Here is a 20,839-nt window from a genome sequence, read left to right on the forward strand (position 1 = left end):
CCTGTCCTATTAAACTGTCTTTATCTCAACCCATAAGTTTTACCTTTTTTTTTTTCTTTTCAATTATCTCACACACCTGAAGGTGGAGGGTGGCACAGGGGAGTGAGCAAACAGCTGTGTGGTTGTTTTAGCCGCCTGCCAGGATAAACCACAACACCTGCATAAAGAATTTGACTCTTGCTGCAAACAGGGGCTAAAATTGCCTCTTAAAATGGACTTTGAGGTATGTGTATTACTAACTTAAAGATGGGCAGATTCAGCACTGGACTAAAATCTCAGAATTCTGTAACTACAGGGGCAGGTGGAATAGGCTCACATTGAACCCTTCGGGCACTTCAAACTGAGAATAGGCTTCACTGATGGAACGTTCAGAAGGCAAACTCAAGAATGTGCCCTGTAAATGCCCTAACTATCTGAGTTTCTAAAGAAGTTCATCTTATGGGTGAAAAGGTGCATATGTTCTGTCAGGCTTGTGATAAGCCTATACATGCTGGCTTGTAAAAATGTTTATGGTAATTGTGGTATAAACACTTTTACAAGCCAGCATGTATTAGCTTTTCACTCTGCATCAGCAAACTTGTCATGTAGGTAGAAACAAACAAATATTTGGATTTAGAAGCCCTCCTTTCAAGGAATTTGAAAAAGGAGAAAAAAAGTATGAAAAATAGACACTTGTTAGAGCTACCCTCTACATTATGTCAAAGCCCCACTATTAATCCTGACATTGGCTAGGGATCTATTTTAAAAAAAATTTTGAAAACAAATTTATTCACTTAAAAACTATCCTTTCAATTTCTGCTTTTGTATTTTAAGGAATATAAGAGATTTTTCATGAAATCCACCAATAACAAAGCAAAACTCATAAAACCATGCAGAGCTGCACCTTCCTCCTATGCCTATGAACCTACGCTAGAGCAGTGAGAGGTAGAAAATATCTGTCCTTCTGTAACCACAGCCCAGTGAGTGCTCCTTTCTTAATCCACTATGGGCAGATTGTTCCAACAGTCAGCTTTGAACAAATTGACTTTTAGGCTTCTCCAGCAAGAGCTTAAAAAGCTTTCGTTAGGTTTAGTCGTCTTTATTCTACTACACAAAGGAAATTGCTGAGACACATCAAATGCTAGTTTGCTACAGACACCATGGTATGAAACTTGCTTACTCAAACAAGAGGCTTTTCTGATAAAGTAGAGAGCACAGAACCATGACATGTGGGATGACAACTTTGATGCACGCACAATGGGCAACAATGTCTCCCTGCATAGTCCTAGCTCATGTTTAGATACACATCCTGTCTGATGCAACCTAGTAGCACTCTCACCCCCACTTTTACAAGGGATTAACTTTCTCTAGACTGATGGAAATGGTACCCTTTCTATACAGGAATCTCTGTTCGGCGTTTCTTTTGTGAGAACCTGTATTTGAAATAGCTGCCTGGTTTTGTGTTGTTCGGGGTTTTCTAGGAAAGGTTATCTTGTGCTTCAAAACTATTTTCCAGGTTCACAGAAAACAGGGCGTGCATACACATATTTTAGCCCAAGGTATTTTTTGAAATATTTTCATTATTCCTTTTTAGTGAGTTTCCTATTACAAAACAATGCCTGATCATATTGCTATGACTGATAATATTCCAAAATAATACTTAACTTATTAAATGTCTATCTTTTAAAAATATTTTTAAAAAGCAAACAAAATATTTGCAGAGATGCTTTTGTTATAACTAAATGGTTCTTACTGTTCCAGTTTGTTACACATAACATGAAGCTTTTTATTTTTATAATAGCAGTGTGTGGGCAAACTAATGACACAGTCCAACAATTAAGCATGACAGACAAGGAAACTTGTCTATACAAAAATAATCTTATTTGTTGATCCACTTCAGTTAAGTTCAGCCATTCCCTTTATTTTCCAGAGAGAAATGTACTCTAAGAAAGATTAAACTGATGAAACAAAGTAAACAAAAAAATAAAATCAACATAAAGAAAATAAACAGTTAGACAACATTAATTTAAAACTAAAAAAGAGCGATGCAAATTGCAACAATCATCCTTGCTTCTATGCTGGAAGTACCTGCTGTGTATGGAGAAAAGTCAGCAATTTCCCCCCTCCTTCAGACACACAATAACAAAGATAGAGGTTGAGTAATTTCCTAAAATAATTATACTACAGGTGCATTGGTTATCTGGTTTGTAGTCATTTCATACTGTTACTGTGTTATACTGAAAGCTTCGTACAGCTACCGCTTCACTGTACACCTTTTCTTCCAGATGCAAAACCACAGTTTATTAGCTTGTAAAATATCTGCATGTTTTTACAAAGGCTGGTTCACGTGAAGAAATCAAAGTGAGCAACAGAAGAATTAAATTGAGTTTTTACATTATTATTACTATTTCTACAATTGTGTGAAGAAAAACATGCATAAAAAAAGTTCTCCTGTCTGTAAATAAAGCATCAAAGCATTCAGTCCCTTGGTTGACATTTGTTTAAAATGTCAACTAGCACACACAGTATTAACCAGTTAAACAACAGCCTGCTTTATTCCTCCTGTGAAATTCCACCACTCTGTTTCACAAGGATCTCATAGAACCTTTACTTTGATTCTCCTTCTGTTCCTACCTACCTCAATCATAAGAGAGTTTCAGGTTTGAAAGGTCTGGAGCTTCAAAATGCTGACATTTTTAATTGCTAATTCAGTAAACTTTGTATCCTCTAAATCTATCCAAAAGTTTTCTTTAACCACATGTGAATAAGAGAACCTTTGCATACCATAAAGCTTCAGAAATCAAAGTGTACTTCAATCATACCAATGTAATCCTAAACAAAAAGTTGGGATGACTGAGGTCACAGTTTGGATTCTGTCAGTCCAACAAAATTTATCTACAAGGTCTGTAAATCTCAGTGAATCACTTGGCAAATACTGTCTTCATTCTTTGTGGGTTTCAGATTGGTAGCTGGTGAGTTTGAATTCCAAGTTTCCACAGAAATGGTTACTGTCTCTTTCATTGCTAAAGCTTTCATACTTTCCAACATGAGACAGATATTCTCTTTGTGTTGTAATATTTCCAACAAAGGCTGAGAAAAGTTGTGGATATTTATGGCTGAAGACTTGTAGGAAAAGTTTGGATGAGTATCTGCCTGTAAGGACAGTGGCACTGGCCACTGTTCCTGTCCTGGGCTACCTGGAGGGGTTAAAATGGCCTCTTGAGAACCCTCCCAAACCCACTTTTATGACTATAAAATCACTGACTACTTCGATATCAGATTACAAGACAACCTGAGTGTGTTGTGTAATGAGTTTGGGAGTCCTAAATAATGACCATACATCTTGGCTTACTTCCATCAAAACAAAGCCTTCAGCCACATCATAATTAATTTAGATCTGCCACAACTGGCACATCCAAGGAAGCACATCTTTTGGATATGGGCTGTCCCAGGCCACCCTAATAGAACAGAAGGTAAGCAGAGAGCAAGAAGAGGAAGAGAACATCTGTGAAGGACAAATATGAAGAAGTTATAACGGTAGGCCTGAAAACAGGAAGGAAAAAAACCCCACTTGATTACTTGGAGCAGGGGTAGTAAAGACATACCAGTGAAAGGAAAAAAATTAATTACTTTGGTTTTAATCTGGAGATATAATCTCCCTAAAGGGTTGTAGGAAAAGGTTTGAAGATACAGAGGTAAAAAAGTGATGCTACAGCATTGAAGACAAAATAAGAATCTTTACCAAAAGTCAGCTTAAGACTGCCTGCTTAAAGGTTTTTGTACATTTATAAGACCAAAAGCTAGTAACCTAGTATAACATCAACAGTATGATTCCTCATTCTATATTTTTTGCTGATTGGGGTGAGAGAGTGTTTTTTCAATTGAGTCAGCATAATTATAAACCTCTGTAATGGGCAGATTTCTCCCTCATTAGTGAATTCAGCCTACTGATATTTATCCTAACAGAAGAAAGCTGTGAACATCAATCTACAAATTAGCAGCATACACTACAACAGCATCAGCAGAGACCTCTGAGTGCAGCCTCTCAACAAGAACCTTCAAACCAAAACTCAATTATTTCCTAGAATATCGAATATGTTACATGAGGTCAAAGACTGTCTAAACTCTGGATATTAAAAGTGCTCGGTGCATCACAGAATTAAGCACTAGCAATAAAATCTAATACTTATCAATACTGCTATTTTTGTTAATCATAAGACAACTTCAGATCTTGTTTCTAGTAGTCTATAAGATAAGGAAGTCTGCAAGCCTAATTAAAGCATAAACAAGGTGTTCTACAAATCATAAGGACAGCCTTACCTGAATACATTTTACTTTAGCATATTCAACTCTATAGTAAGTACTATTTCATTAAATAACAGGCACGGTACTGAATCTAAAACTAGTTAATTTTCAATTGCATAGATGAAGATTATGGAAAATCATACATTTCTATTGCATTCTGATTTTCTATTTCCACACCTTATCAAGTTAGCCAACTTAATTAAATTTACTAAACAACTTTCAGAGCCAAGAACAAAAGAATGGTGAAGGTTAGAAAGAATGCCAAGGTTAAAAATAATGAAAGATAAAAGCAACGAAACCTAAGGATGAACACCACTCAGAAGGACTGAGGGAAGATGAGATTCCTGGTTTATGGAAGTCAGATGATGTTCTGCGTAAAAGGAACTGATCATAGGTTCTCACCTTTCTATGAAGCTTAACTGTCTCTAAAAGGCTTTGTTTCACCTTCCAAGCTCTAACAGGTTTTAAAAAACAGATAGTTGCCTCATATACAAAATTAACACTCTGATATCTGTGTTCACACTGTATTCGTTCCTTGAAAATTTGCTGTTTCATATGCCTAATTTAACTTGAGCAAGTACAAATGAAATTTTTTATTAAAAAATACTTTCTCCATAATAGCAATAAATTCTGAATATGGAAGCTGCACAATAGTAAGTTGGAACATTTTTCTAAGAGAACATTATCCTGTTTTTTTCATAGATCCACTTTTTTATAGATCCAGCCTCCTTTTTTTATAGATCAACTCAAACAAAATCACAGCAGAGACTAAGCTAACATCAAGTCTGTATGGCCTGGGATAAAGGCTAATCTGGAATTAAAATGGATAATATGACTTACATAATATGGGGCCACAAAGAGGACAAAACCAGATGCATACTTATCTATAGTTATGAAGCTTATGAATATCTTGATTATCTGCTTTAAAACATCTGCTTACCCACATCATGCAGAGGAACTAAGAAAACAAACAGAAAACATACCTGTATTAGAGAGAGGTCCTCAAGCTGCAACCTGAAGAGGTAGTTTCTGGGGTTAAAAAAAACAGTAAACAAAAATTAGTTGTTACTAGTGTTTAAGTAAAAAAAAAAGAAAAGTTATTAGAGCTTAAATAAAAACATAATTAATTCATATAAAAGACAGGAAAATACTACAATACTCTCAATTCTGCCCAGGACTGTCTTGACATACAATCCTTTGAGCTAAGGACAAGGCAATTCCTAAAACAGATTTTCAGCTTGAAGGACTGGATGCATATGAATAAGTAGATATTAAAACTGTGTGCATGTACTTCTGCATCATCGCTCCAATCTTCCTTTAGAATCAACGGGATGAAATACTCAGTGCTTCAGGAAATTTCTGTGACCAGTGTTAGAAGTCTAAATGAGAATAATAGGACAGGAATATTAAAGCTGTCCGTTCCTCTCTGCAATGATGGAAACCTTGCACAATTACCTCAACCACAGTGAAGTTTGAAGTAAAGGACCTCATTATAATGGTGTATCTGTAAAAGCCAAAGTTTTTGCAATTCTGATTGAAATTCTGTCATACCCAAACTATTTTTTTAAAATTTTTTTTCCACATACAGCAGGAGCTACACACAAATCAAGTGTGTTTTTCAACAGCCAATGCTTTTATTGCAAAGAGGTTTCTCATTCCATTTTTTCTTCTACAGCAGTATCAATGCACCTGCAGAACTTGGGAGGAGTTGAGGGAAACCACAAACAAGACATGACACAAAGGCACTGCTTGAAACCTGGGAAACCGATGGGTTAGGATATACAGAAAGGTGAGCATGCCCCACCAACCAAACCCACATCCTTCAGCACATACCAGTGCACTGTATGTGTACTGCCTAAACCCCTTCCAACCTACTGTGTCGAGCTAAAGCAGCTACCTTGTTACACACTTTTCTGGTAAACCAGCTGTGTTGGTAGTGCTCGTGGCATCAGTCCACAACCATCATAAACATCTGGCCTGAAGTTGCATTGAGGGAAGGTTAGGCTGGATATTAGGAAAAATTTATTTACTGAAAGGGTTGTTAGATATTGGAACAGGCTGCCCAGGGAGGTGATGGAATCACTGCCCCTGGAGGTGTTTAAAAGAAAAGTAAATGTTGTACTTGGTGACACAGTCTAGTGTTGGAACTAGTGGGGCTGTATAGACAGTTGGACTAGATGATTTTGAAGGTCATTTCCAACCAAAACCATTCTATATTACATCATCTTCCAACCGGTTTCTGCACATCCTTCTCTAGTGCTGATTCTCTGTCATGCTAAATCCGAAATAGGGCTTTTCCATGCTCTCTGTCCATATTCCTCCTGCCAAACTTTTTCTTTCTTTCTTTCTTAGTTTCTTCTCATCCCCCTTTTTCACTGTTTTTTACTACATTTTCACATATATAATATTCTTCAGTTCTCTTCTGTTTAATTTTAACCTTATTTAAAGCCATTTTGATTCTGCAATACCACTACAAAGTGATTACGTTTCATAAATAAAGGATAAAGGAAGACAATTTTGAAAGACTAGTATAAATTGCTTCAATTTTACTTTATTCATAACAAATCTGTAACATTAATTTATAAGATTTCTACAAATTCACTTACAGTGCAAAAAAACTCAGATAAAAACCAGATGAGTAAATTTAAACTTTAAGTTTAAATATTTGCAGTATTTATAAATTACCTGCAATATTATATCCATGCAACTTTTATAGAGAAAATTCAAATAAAATGACGCCACATTACTGGAGGTAATAATTTTAATTCTTTCCAAAAATGTGTGAGATGTTTAAAACGGGCCCAGATGGTCAGGACACAGAGTTTGCAACTCTATTGATTTTTTTTTAATGAGCATGGAGATATGGAGGTTGGAACAAAACCAAACTATTGCTAAAAAAAACCTGAAAAATATTCTCTTTCAAAGCATATATCTCAGACAGACAACAATTATCATGACCAGCTTTATTCATGGACTCTGGGGTGCAGCTATGGGTGTATTTTTACTGACTCTGGTACATATATGGTCTACTTAAATTGTGGATGTGTAGGAATCACGTCACTACTCTTCCCTATGAAAGACTTTCTTCCTAAAGGGAATTACTCAAAATGCAAGAGGCAGGCTATTAAAGAGTTAATGACAAAGTAAAATAAAGGCATAATATATGTTATTAACACAGACAAATCACTATAAAGAAACAGCTCCAATACTTGGATTTGAGTCATGAAGAGGACTCAAGTAGGCAAACACTGAAAAACCTCTCCCAAGCCCAGAAGCAATGCATCCCAAAAACAGGGGAAGTCATGCAATAATGACTGGAGGTCTGCATGGATGAAGAAGGAGTTCCTGGACAAACTTGAACACAAAAAGGTAGCCTACAAAGGCTGAAAGCAAGGGCAAGTAGCCTGGGAGGAATACGGAGAAACTGTCTGAGCAGCCAGGGATCAGGTTCGGAAAGTTAAAGCCCTGACAGAATTAAATCTGGCCAAGCACATCGAGGAAAACAAGAAAAGTTTCTGTAAGTATGTCAGTGACAAAAGAAAGAATCAGGAAAATGACCTCAGGAATGAAACACAAGATGTGGTTATCCAGGCTATGGGGAAGGCTGAAGTACTCAGTGACTTTTTGCCTTGGTCTTCACCAGCAAGGGCTCTAGTCACACTGCCCAGGACACAAAAGGCAAAGGCAGTGACTGGGAGAATGAAGAACCTGACACAGTTGGGGAAGATCAGGTTTGAGAACATCTAAGGAACCTGAAAGTGCATGAGTACATGGGACCTGATGAGATGCATCCATGGGTCCCAAAGGAACTGGCAGACCAAGTGGCTAAGCCACCCTCCGTATTTGAGAAGTCACGGCAGTCTAGTGAAGTTCACACTGACTAGAAATTGGAAATTTCCTTTTAAAAGAGGAAAAAAATAAAGACCTGGGATGCTACAGGCCAGTCAGTCTCACAACTGTGCCCAGCAAGATCACGGAGCAAATCCTCCTTGAAACTATTCTCAAGCACATGGAACATAAAGAGATGATTGGTGACAGCCAACATAGCTTCGCTAACGGTAAATCATGTCTAAAAGATTTGGTGGCAATGGGGTTACAGCACTGGTGCATAAGGAAAGAGCAACAGACATCACCTACCTGGACTTGTGCAAAACCTTTGACACTGTCCTGCACGATATATTTTTCCCTAAATTGAAGAGACTTGGATTTGATGGATGGACCACTCAGTGGATAAGGAGTTGTCTGGACACTCTCATGGAGTTGCGATCAACAAGTCAATGTCCAAGTAGAGATCAGAGATGAGAGACATTACTCAGGGGTCAGTACTGGGACCAGCACTGTTTAACATCTCTCTGTCAGAGACACGGACAGTGGGATTGAGTGCACCCTCAGCAAGATTTTCAACGACACAGCAGCCCTGAGGAGAATTTAGGGGTACTGGCTGATGAGACACAACATGAGCTGACAATGTGTGCTTGCAGATGAGAAATCCAACCATATCCTGGGCTGCATCAAAGAAGCGTGACCAGCAGGTCAAGGGAGGTGATTCTCCCTCTCTACTCAGCCTTGGTGAGAGCCCACCTGGAGCACTCATTCCAGATCTGGAGACCTTAGTACAAGAAAGATACTGAGCTGATGGAGTGAGTCCAGAGGAGTACCTCTCCTTCAAGGACAGGCGCGGGGATTTGGGGTTGTTCAGCCTGGAGAAGTCTCCAGGGAGACCTTCCAGTACCTAAAAGGTTCTACAGGAAAGCTGGAGAGGGATTCTTGATGAGGGAGTGTAGTGATAGGATGAGGGGTAATGGGTTCAAGTTAAAAGAGGGTAGATTTAGATTAAACTTTAGGAAAACATTCTTCCCTGTAAGAGTGGTGAGACCCTGGCACAGGCTGCCCAGAGAAGCTGTGTCTGCCCCCTCCCAGGCAATGTTCAAGGCAAGGCTGGATGGGACTTTGGGCAACCTGGTCTAGTGGAGGGTGTCCATGCCCAGGGCAAGGGTTTGGAACTAGATGATGTCTGAGTCCCTCACAACACGAACCAGTCTGTGATTTTATGAAAAGAGTACATTGCAGGACAATGTATACACAAAGTTTCATCCATAAACTAAGTGCAAGCTGACTTGAAAGGTTCACTGAAACATCAGGAAGTGATGCATAAAATATTTTTAACCCACATAGACCTCTCTGTAAGGAAAAAAAGCATAGTTTCATATCTGTAAAATATCTTGCTCAGTAATATTCAGCAAGGAACATAAATACTTAGCCTGCTCCTCATTTCATTGCATATGAGCTTCTATCAACCATCACTAACTGTGCCGATTTCACTCCAGATATCAAAGCTAAATCTTCACTGCTGTTGCAAAGTTTTTTCTCCCCTTACAGGAAGAGAACAACTTTTTTCTTCCAGAGAAATTGAACTGCAGCCTTAGCAGGCATAAACAGTTTTCTTAAAATAGGCCCACATAAATGTCCTATCTTACTCCACTAATAAATGCAGACTCTGTTGCAGAATGTATGAACAGACTGATCTCAGTGGTTTGGGTTTTGGGTCAATCCATAGCAGAATGTAATGTCAATCTCTACTCATACTTCATCTTGAGATATCTGTGGAAGATTTATCACTGATATGGGGTTTTAAAACAGATTATGAAATTATTAATGTCTTTTTAGGGTCTTTCATCCTGACATCATTTCAGCCTATTAAAAACTAACCTGTAAAAGTTCTAAGTTAATAGATACATAAATACAGTGTCATCCTGAAGAAAAAACAGAGGGTGAAAGCTTTGTGGGTTATTTTTCCCCAGAAAAAGAAACTTGTACCCCATGCAGTACAGTATAACCCTTCTACCCATTAATATATCAAGTACTGAATTAGAAATATTAAGCCTATAAGTGTTAGGGAGACTAAAATGCCTGTATTCGTGCGAATGAGCTAAGAGGCAGAGCTAATTAGTATACATTTTTCAACTTCTGGTAGCTGTCAACAGCCAATTAAAATATTATTTTCAGCTTCATAAAGTCAGCAGAAAGAAAATGGAATAAGAAGAAAAGCAATGTGCCAGGCACTGTAAAAACATTAAACCTTAGCAACATAGAGGTAAACTCGGTAAATAGATGGGACAGTGACTGTGACTACCTAAATCATGCTAGGACAAGCAGCAAATTAGCACTAGGAGAACAATCACAGCTATTCCTACCTAAATTTTCCCACTTCAATAAAATTTGCAGGACTACATTCAGTTCTATAAATACAATAGTTTAACATTCTAAGGCATGCATCTCTGCCATGCAAGAACTCATTCAAAAAGGACATATATAACAAAATCCTAAATGTATATATACATATACATAAAAGCATGACAGTAAAAAAGAACAATGCTAGAAACATCATATTACTACACCTGACAGCCCAAAGAAAAAGTCAATGACAATTTTTGAGATGTGCAAAGCCACTATGCTGCTCACGAGATAGGTGACAATACATTTTTTGAAGATGTTTTTGACTTTCTGCCCTCAATTGCCATTTTTCAACCTCTGTTTATTCTTGTGCATTTATGCATTGAAGGTAACAAAGGGTGTGAAACAAAAATTACCAAGTACCTTTCCAAAGCACAGATACAGATCTCTTAGCGTGTAGGCCTGTCTCTTGTCCAAATATGTTGATAATAAAAGCAAGACAAATAAAGCTTTACATGCTGGAATTAAACTGATTTGACACTGGTGGTAATTGGTAAATTTGTTTCCATTTGGTACTTAATGAATGAGGAAAACAAATATGTTACATAAATCTACAAACAGAAGGACAGTGTAATGAGAAGAAACACAACTGAGATAAAGTGGCATCCTGTATTCCTTCAGATAGCCAGCAGGCAATAAGCATTTTGCTTTACATTCATAGTGCTGAACTTCTCTAGGTGAACTACAAAAACTAAAATCTGTTAATCAGGAGCTTGCTTAAACTCAATGGCAAAAATTTCCACTGGCATCAGTGGGAATGGAAAGAAGCACCACAAAAAACATGCTCCAGTCACCTGCTTGATGACAACATGTTTCAATCTATTGCACTGAACACATTCAGCATGACTACAGATAAAAGAATAAAACTAATCTTCTGTAGGTTCCTAAACAAATCCATGTCAAAAATCAATTGAAAAGCCATAAAGATGCAAAAGTACAGCACGCCAGGAATGGTTGTTAAATCCAGCACTTCACACTTTTCTCTGTGAAACAGCAAGCTGTAAAGCATGAACACACCAATAAATACTGCTGCGTTAAACAGACATGAATTAGAGCAACACTGAGGTGGCACATACAGCTTAGGAAAATGTACTGCAGAGTAAGCTGCTGAAAAACTTGTGAAGCAGCAAAAAAAAAGTACTCCACCCCAAGCCTCTCATATCCAATCTGCAATTGAAAACCTGAATCAATAAATAGAGGTTGTAACAAACTCAGAAACTCAAGACATGACCAGACATGCTGCTAACTCTCCTGGAAATAAACCAGTAAAAGATTCTTTCCTGGGCACTTCTTTCAAGAAAGTATTTTACCTGAAAGAAGAAAATTTTATTCGATTTACTGGAAGGAAAGAAATTATTAAGACTGAAAATGAATAAGCTCTGTAAGAATCAACTATTAAACATAAAGTCATGATTCCACAATCAAGATTGGAAAGTTCTGGGTAAAAGCTAATTCTAGTGCTGCAATGTAGTAAAATCAGCAATTGGAAATAAAACGGAAAGAGAATTAAGAATAGGAGGAAAGGAGATAATCAATATAAATAAAATATTATGATCTAGAAAATTCATTTGGTTATATTAAGATACAAAAGGAAAAATACATGAAAAAAATGAGTGTGACACTGAAATGAAAAGGATCCTAATCAAAATGGTCTAGTTGTACTGCTTTAGGAAAATTATCAAATTAACAAGAACAAAAATCTGAATGGTCAATGAGTAATTTTTGTCTGCATTTTGCGTGAAATGGCTCAGCAAATAAGAATGATGAAACAAGTAGCTTACTGACAAATGCTAAAGAAGTGAAAAGAGCATATACACAGAGACAAATATTTTCAGACTACGAGATCATGGTAATTTAACTTAAAAATTAAGGTGAAGTGATTTTTGGCCTCTTGGTACTCTTTTATTTAAAATTTCTAAAATTACAGGCATTCTTGAGGAATGAAAGACTAACCATGTTTTATTAACATTTAAAAGCACAAAAAGGAAGACTTGGGTGATCATAGGCTGACCAGTGAAACACTGAGCTTGGCAAACAATAACAAAAGCACTACTAGAGTCAATTAGGAAATAATCCCATTATAAATTAAATTAATCCTCTCAAAGGTCCTGTAAAATCTGATGTTCTTCTCCGATAGCTGTTTCTCAGGATTAGCAAATCATACTACGTTCACTTCCCTGGGACTCCACATACAGCCTCAGCAGGGATGAGACATCCTAGAATGCAGCACTTCTGCTCAGATGTCCAAGAATAGCCAGGCATCAGTTCTGCCATATTTCTTTTCATGGGCTTCTCCAGGAAAAGCAGAAAGGCAATAATCACCTGTCTTTGCAGCTACAGAGCTCATGCTCGTCCCGAAGTCACATCATGCCATGTCATCTCAAACATACATTACCTTCTTCTCCTGGTAGACCCTGCTTCTCACACAGGGCACCCAAGTTCCCCCAGCTGGAGATGTCCTCAAAGCTTTTGTTGCCTTTTCACCTCTGATGCATGCAGATGAAGGCTTTTCTGAATACTGTGCTTTAGCCTAGATATGTTTGTGAGCTTACTCAGCTATTTATTAAACAGGTTGTTGTTTGGCTCAGCTTTATCCTGAAATGTCACCTCAACCAAATTGGTAACGCTGTATTTCATAACTGTGACTGACTAAGTCTGAAATACTTTTCAATGCTGCAATAGATATCTCCATACCTGCCCCAGATTTTACATTTTGGCAGTCACACCGCACAGTAGCCGCCCACATAAACAGACATACAAATCCTATGTGATCTTGTTACCACTTAATTGTTCAACATATTAGTGTTCTGTTTCAAGATTAATTTGAAATTAAACTTTCATGCTGCCAATGTATCTCCTCAAAAACCCCCAGTAAACAGGAACAGGCTTAAATAAATAGAAATTTTAAACAGTGCATACCTTTTGTGGTTTCCTTTCCTACAGTAATCAACTTTGGCAAAAAATGTGTGCTCAAGTTGTTTTGGGGAGGTTTGGGGGGTATTGATTGGGGTTTTGGGGGGCTTCTTGACTAGGGAGAGAAGGCAAAGAATCTAAGGTAGCCAAAGTTTGGACTATTTTAAATTTTATTGTTTATAAGTTACTATATTTATTATAATAATTTATAGTATTATTAAGAAACTGCAACAGCAAAACTATAAAAAACTATGTAAGTAATCACATAAATGCTAAAAATACTTAATGAAAGGAAATACTAAACTCAATGGCTCACATTTTCAAAGTCAGCCTTGAATTTCCCTCCTGTGATCATACAGTAGTCCTCTGGTAGAGCAATTCGTTTCCAGCAGAGTCCTTCCCTTAGGTGGAAGTTCTCTGTACACAGAATATTCAGAAGCAGGAAGAATACCAAAGTAAGCACATGATGTCAGCACATCTCTACATAAAACGCAATCTTGCTCCCATCAAACACTGACAGGTGAAGGTCATATACACAGTATGCGTCACTGCACCATTAAATTTTCTGACCATACTCTTGGAATGAGGATTGAAACCCTGTTGTAGTTTTGTGTGGCAGGGTTCTGGTGGAGAAGGGAGGGGCTGCAGGGGTGGCTCATGCAAGAAGGCAACAGAAGCTCTCTGCAGCTCGCAGAGAGTAAATGTTGGCCAATTCAAGGCCAGAGTCACTGCTGACCAAGGCCGAGCCCATCAGCGATGGTCACGGCGCCTCTGGGAATCACGTTTAGGAGGGAAAAAAAGGCACAAAAAGTAGATAAATTCAGCAATGACCAAGCTTGTGGCTATGTAGGACAGAAACCATATGTGGGGACTAACATTCGTTGCAGAAGAGCAGCTAACTGCCCTAAGAACACAGTCTGACTAGGAATGAGGAGAAGGCATGAGCTGCTATACTGTGCATCAGGACAGGTCCTACTGCTAGCACAGATCAAGTGTGCCAAGATTTCAGTTAAAGACAGGTACTTTCACAACACCATTCACTCATCTGATAAAATTTCTAAAGATGGTTTACACTGAAATAGCAGTGCTCCTGGCCAAAGAAGTTCCATTCACAACAGCCATTTCTCTTCTCATCTTACCCCAAGTCAGCTGCAGGGCTCCTCTGATGGTGCATCACGTTAGTTTCACAAACAACATGGCAAGAGAGAAAATCAGCACAAGAAAGTGAGTAATTTTACAGGTTCAATGAATTGACTAGTGTTGCTCTGCAACCAGACTATTAGCAGAGCTGATGCAAAGGAGGATAAAGTTGCATAGTAGAACAAGGCATGAGAAGACAGGTACAAAGCATTAGCTATCAAAAATGTTTAGGAACCTGCTTTCAAGTAGGAATAAGAAGCAGGAGGGGGACCTTCCTCTTTCTGCAGCAGTAGGTTAATACTTTCTCTTAGATTTAACATTAACCATGCCTTAGATTAGATCAATCAGTGGAAGGACAAGACTCTGGTTACCCTGAACCAAGTGTTAAAGGAACAATAAAACCCAGATGGATGTTCAAAGAATAGAGCATCAATTCCTGGTGCCTGTCTGTTCTCCCAATATGTAGTGCTCAGAGCATCTCATTAACAAGAAGCTCTCAGATTCTCCTGCTGGGAGCAGACAACAGCAAGAAGCAAACCTGTACAGATATTTATTCCTTTATTAGATATTCTTAAACCACTGTTAATGAATCCTTTAATTTGCCTTTCTGTTATTATGGCAAGTAGTGGTAATGGTTCAAATTAACGTTCCCAAACACACATCTAATTAAGTGAAAAGGCATACTGTTACAGTCCTTCATCAGTGAGATAAGAAGTGACTGAGGCAATAAGCCACCTCAAAACAAGTTATAATCCTCAAACCAAGTTTAATTAATTTGCAGGAGAACATACAGGAGAAAGCCACTGTCACTAGGATGCTTTGTGTAAAAAATAATGTCAGATATGTCTAAATATGCATTATCCAATTAAAAATACTGCAATAGCTTTGAGACCCTTTTCTGATAAGTAACTACAGAATTTTACACTATAGCTGATGTAGGCCAGCTTGAATTCTAAAAACTAAATTACATCTTAGGAATTAACTCCAACTAGAGTCCTACCAGTTCATAATTTAAAGCACTAAAATCTTGGGATGAGGATTATTTAATTTTTTCTTTAAACAAGCTAGTTTCTTCTGACATACTTCTTCTTGCATGGTCTGAATAAAACCATTAAGAGAAAAGTAGTTTAAAAGTCACCAAAGAGAAGAGGGGAAAAAAGAATGCATTAAAAGGAAAATGTAGCTATTTATTTTGAACCTCAGCATTCTTGCCCCAAACTACTGGGTCTGAGACATGCTTCTAGTTGACTTTTATTTTACTGAAATGGCTAGAACACTTTTAACAATTTTTGATGTGTAAAAACTAGAGCTGATAAGCGTTTAGTGCTTTGTCAGGGAATGAGGAGGAAAAAAAGACAATGCACAATTTGCCAGGACAATTTAGACACCACTGTATCCTTTGCCCGAACTAGTCTTTTTCCCCCCTCAATTGACCCTTCCAAGAGATTTAATTAAAAAAAAAAAAAAAAAAAAAGCTCCAGAACAGTATTTCCACTTAGAAAAAGAAGGCAAGGCTGTTCTCGAGGAAATCCATGAATCTCCATGCTTATAGGCATTTCAAACTACAGAAATCATTATCATATCTGATTAGCTGCTGTCAGTCCACTAAATAACACACAGAGAAATATTCATCTGAATATTTTATCAGGATTTATCAGAATAAGATAAACAAGCAGTCTCTCATTTCCTTGAGCTTACCAAGCTAATGCCCTGAGAGTAATCCTTCACTGATGCTACTTAATTATAAAAGTAAATTCCACCCTGCCATATGGGTTTTTTGTTTTTGAAGAAAACAGATGAATTCCCTAGAAGGTTTCAAGTTGCACGAGAACTCATTTATTTTTATCTGCCAGGTCATATGTGATGTTAAGAACAATGCCTAGGGCAAATTTTAAAGATACAGTTTCATGGGAACACGGCTACATTGCTCTGTGTCAAAAGCCAATCGACTTCGTAATACACTAACAACTGTTTTACATCCACACTGAATTTTCTCTGTAGAGTGCTCCTCATTAATCTACATTTTTAAAAAATTTACATAAATGTGTAATCTCATACAATTTAACACATACCTAATATGAAACAAAATTTTCTTTAACATTAAATTTAGAGCAAATACCCATGACACTGAAAATCTATCAACTTCTATATCTTCAAATGGAAATTTTAAAAACCAGAAACCACAATAAAAATCTTTCTTCTTCCCTTAATTCAGCTTCATAAATTGAACTGTAATCTTTGCTTGTCTTCACTATGCACCTTAAGCTGCTTGATCAAAGTCGGGCAAGATAAATTTCTCCCTCTGTCTTTTCCCCTGTCTGTCCCCACCCCCTTCCACTCCACTCTCCCATTTCTCAAAGCTATCTAAATTAATTTTTCTACACAAACAAGTCGCAAAAAGGTCACAGGCAAGCAAGGCAACTGTAGGTTGTTACTGAGACACAGGCTAACGCATCAGTCATTTTAGAAGACACTCCTCTCCCTGTGAAACCCTCGCCAATGGTAGACATCTGTCTCCTTTTGCACAGCAGACTGACAGAAGACCAAATGACACCTTTAAAACAAAAGTAATGCAATGCTTATGCTTCAGACTCAATATATGTTATTAAGCAGACCTCTTACACTGGAGGGCTGTAATGATTGTCAGGTGACTCTGGCACAAAGACAAGTGCAAGCCTTGTTAAACTTGAAAGCTGTGCTAGCTCCTTTCACAATTAAAACAATTAAATTTGCACCTGTACTGTACAGCAATATTCAGAAACTAAAGCAGTTGCTACTAAAATGCATTGGACTTCACAGTAGGAAACATGTCTGAGCATGACCCAAGACATAAAGACGCTCCCCACAGCTGAGGTACAGGAGTGGAAAGGCATTTGAAAGCTGAACAACAAAAATGGACTGCAGCTAATTGTTTCTGTTGCTTTCAGAGAAAGGTGACTGTGCACGGTCTAGAAATAAGCCAGACTGAGCCAAAGCATTGGAATCAGCAGCCTCTCCCCCTAAATGGGGGCGGGTTGGGGAGGGAAATGGGAATGTGGCTCCAAATCATAGGGAAAGCATAATGGAAATACCAGTGCCATGGTGGATCAGATGACGAAAGCGAAGCTGTGCGCTAGTACTGGAGTAATAACATTTGTAGAATGCCCCAGAAGGCGTAAGGAAACTGAAGTAAGGCACTCTCAATGAATCAACTCAAGACCTGTAGGAGAAGGGGACGTTTTACAGAACAAAATAAAATATCATCTAGAGACTTCTCGTCTCTTCTTGTGAAGACAGCCTGCGGAAGCAGAGTAAATGGTAAAAACAAACCCTGTATTTTTGCACAGCAACTACTGAATCCTCACAGACATCAGAAGACCACCTCTATTTCCCCAACTGGACAAGCAAGATTAATCTTAGCAATATAGGACTAGTAGTTTCCTTCCTGGTCATTGTCTCCTATGACAAATACTACAGAACAATGTCCCTTTCATATACTGAGAGATCTCTACCTCAAAAATATTTCTGTTCTTGTTCTGTTCAGGCTGGTAAAATGTGACAAAACTCATTGTTTCTTGACTGAATTGCCCATGACCAACTTAAACGGATTTTGTTTTCTGCCAACACTACTGTGCAGTTTATACAGAAATTTCCTTCCCTCAATGTACCTGCTGATGGATTTATGGGCAGGCACCGCACACATGCTCAGCGTTTGTATTCCTGCCCTAGGATTCCAACCTTCTTCGTCTGCCTTTTAGCAGCCCTTTCCTACATCTCTTCTTTCTAGTTTTGCTTAACCTTGATTGAGTTTATATGAACAGAATAATACTGCACACCACTGCAATTTAAAGTCTCCCAGGACCTTGTGCAACAGTATGAGCACTTCTGTGTCACTACAGGAGACACCTTTTGAGGCATCATAGCTTATCTTTCTTTTTACACAGCTGCATCACATAGGCAGCTCCCAATATGAATCCAGTCTAGAATCCAGCTGGGATCATTGCTACCCTGCTCATTAAGACAAAAAAGTCATGAGCCTTTCTAGAGGCTGTAGAAATTCAAAAATGAAGAAAAACACCCTCAGCAAATACCAGTGATTGAAAGGGGATTTAAGAATTTCCAATAGGTTGAAATTTCACAATACTATTTTCTTGGTTCCTGAGACATAGAAATTTGAGAGAATTGTTCACTAAACTCCACTAAAGTGAAAAAAGTCAATTATAAACTTAAGCTGAGCCAGGACACAGCTCCTGCTGTGCCAATCATTCCTCTGGTTTAGAAGAACACCACCTTACAAAAGCAGAAGCCTAGAGGTGCAAGCATAGCTCCCTGTTCTGTTTAGATGCAGGATGAGTAAATCACAATGCAAGCACTTCTCTTGGCAGTGTAAAAAAAGTGATCTACTTTTATTTGTAGCTTTGCCACATGCAACATTGCACATTTACCTTCTCTACCATTCACTGGTAATGAAAAGGGAAAACCAGGCTACAATTTACCATTTTCACAACTGAACAGGAACTTTCAGCTGTTCAGATATTACTGAAAACACATTTTACATACTTACTAGTTTTTCAGTACTCAAGTGTTAGTACAAGAAGATAATAATAATAAAAGAAGTAATATGCCAAGAGAAACAACTGTGTATTGAAAGGTATTTCACCAGGGAGGAGGAATTATCAGTGCATTCCCTTCACTGTCTTTATGAGGGTGCATATGTGGCTTAGGACAGAAAATGAGTTCTTCTAATGGCTCTTCAGATATGCAAAACCTGTGAGGCAGATGTGCAAGAAACTTGTACTAAAATTTCCTCCACGGGCTATAGCACAAGTATGCTAAAATTAATGCCCTGTTCAGACAGCCCTCAGTGAAAGTTAACTACACACTGCGTTAGGAAAAAAAACAAACACCAGTGCAGCCAGTTGAGCCCGTGAAAGGCTGCAAACACCACTCCTGCAAACCAGCACAAACCTCCACATCATATTCACAGCCAATGGATTCATTCTACCATGCAGAAAGTGCAGAATTAGTAACACTTGCGTTTTTGGGACTACAGCACCCTGACAGCTGGTTGCCAGTCTCCAAATCTATGACACCACGACATACAATGACTTTCACCATACAGTCTGGGACAATGCTTCACAGAGAGAAAAATGTGTAGTGAAAAGGACACACTCATATCGATAATATGTATTAAACAGAGAAACCCGCTGGCAAGTGCAGTCGTTCTAAAGCGAAGTCTCCACGGCCAAACACAACATTGCTGTGGAATAGCTTAGAATTTAGAATGGAAATGCGGAATTTGGGAAGGAAAAGTCCAATAAATTCTATGAACAAAACCCAGCCCATTCTACTGGACTGTGGAAAACAAAGATTTCTGCTGGGATTTCAAAAAGCAGTGAATACTTTTAATTTTTCAATTTTAGCCAGAGCAAGAGTTGTGAAGGTGTGAAGCAGCATTAATTTATGGAGAAACCAAATGAATCCTATTGCTTTTACTGTAGTTGGTCTATTGCAAAAGGCAGAGTTGGCAACTGACATTTTTTCTTGTAGTCACTGACTATTCAACAAAATCTTTCAAACCTTATCCCATAATGATTCAAAAGATTTCATCAAAAGCACAAGTTTAAAAGAGCATATCCCTTGCTGAGATTTGTAGACCAGATGAACAGTCAAGAGAAAAGAAAAAAAGAAAAAAAAAGAGAGAGAAGGGAAATTATTTTTTTTCATCACTTATTGAGATCTATACAGTGTGCATCAATCCAACAGACAATTCCATGTGACTCAGACAGCTCTGACTTATGCTGGCTGTCTTTAAGGAACAGCTCCAGTTGACTGCCTCATGCCTCATTTCATTTGGCAGCTTACAGAATAGAAAAATCAACATGACTGCAGAGGATATCCCACTTCAGGTGGGCCACAGACACATACATCTCCACACTCAAAAAGTTTTGACCCTATAGCTAAGCAACTTCCCTTGGCACACAGAAAAAGAATTTTTTCGCAGTGCTTTTTATGATTCTGTATTTTGAACATTTTCAACTGAGAAACAAATGGGGGAGCAGAAGTATATTTCATACCAAATCTAATAGAAAAATTAAGTGATTAGCACCTCATTAGTTCAAGAGTGAAGTATATTCAGAAGAGTGAGTTAAATAAGTTTAGATGGTTAAAGCTTTTTTGTCAAGCAAAATGTTTTACTACATATGCTTAGAGAAGAAAAAATCATGTTCAAGGACCGTCACTGCTTCAATGTTGACACCTAAGACAGTGTCACTGTTGATCACAGCTT

At 38.0% G+C, this 20,839-nt stretch overlaps 1 protein-coding gene across 1 annotated transcript in view; it reads right to left on the reverse strand.

Moving 5' to 3' along the window:
* Positions 1-20,839, reverse strand: part of SEMA5A (semaphorin 5A) — a gene marked incomplete at both ends in the record, with an annotated part of 337,833 nt that overhangs the window by 188,417 nt on the left and 128,577 nt on the right. The window contains 1 exon segment of the mRNA XM_084260169.1: positions 5,268-5,313. Within this exon segment, the coding sequence (XP_084116295.1) occupies positions 5,268-5,313 (46 nt within the window).

The sequence above is a fragment of the Gallinula chloropus genome, assembly GCF_964237585.1.
Source record: "Gallinula chloropus genome assembly, chromosome: 2".
NCBI lineage: Eukaryota > Metazoa > Chordata > Aves > Gruiformes > Rallidae > Gallinula > Gallinula chloropus.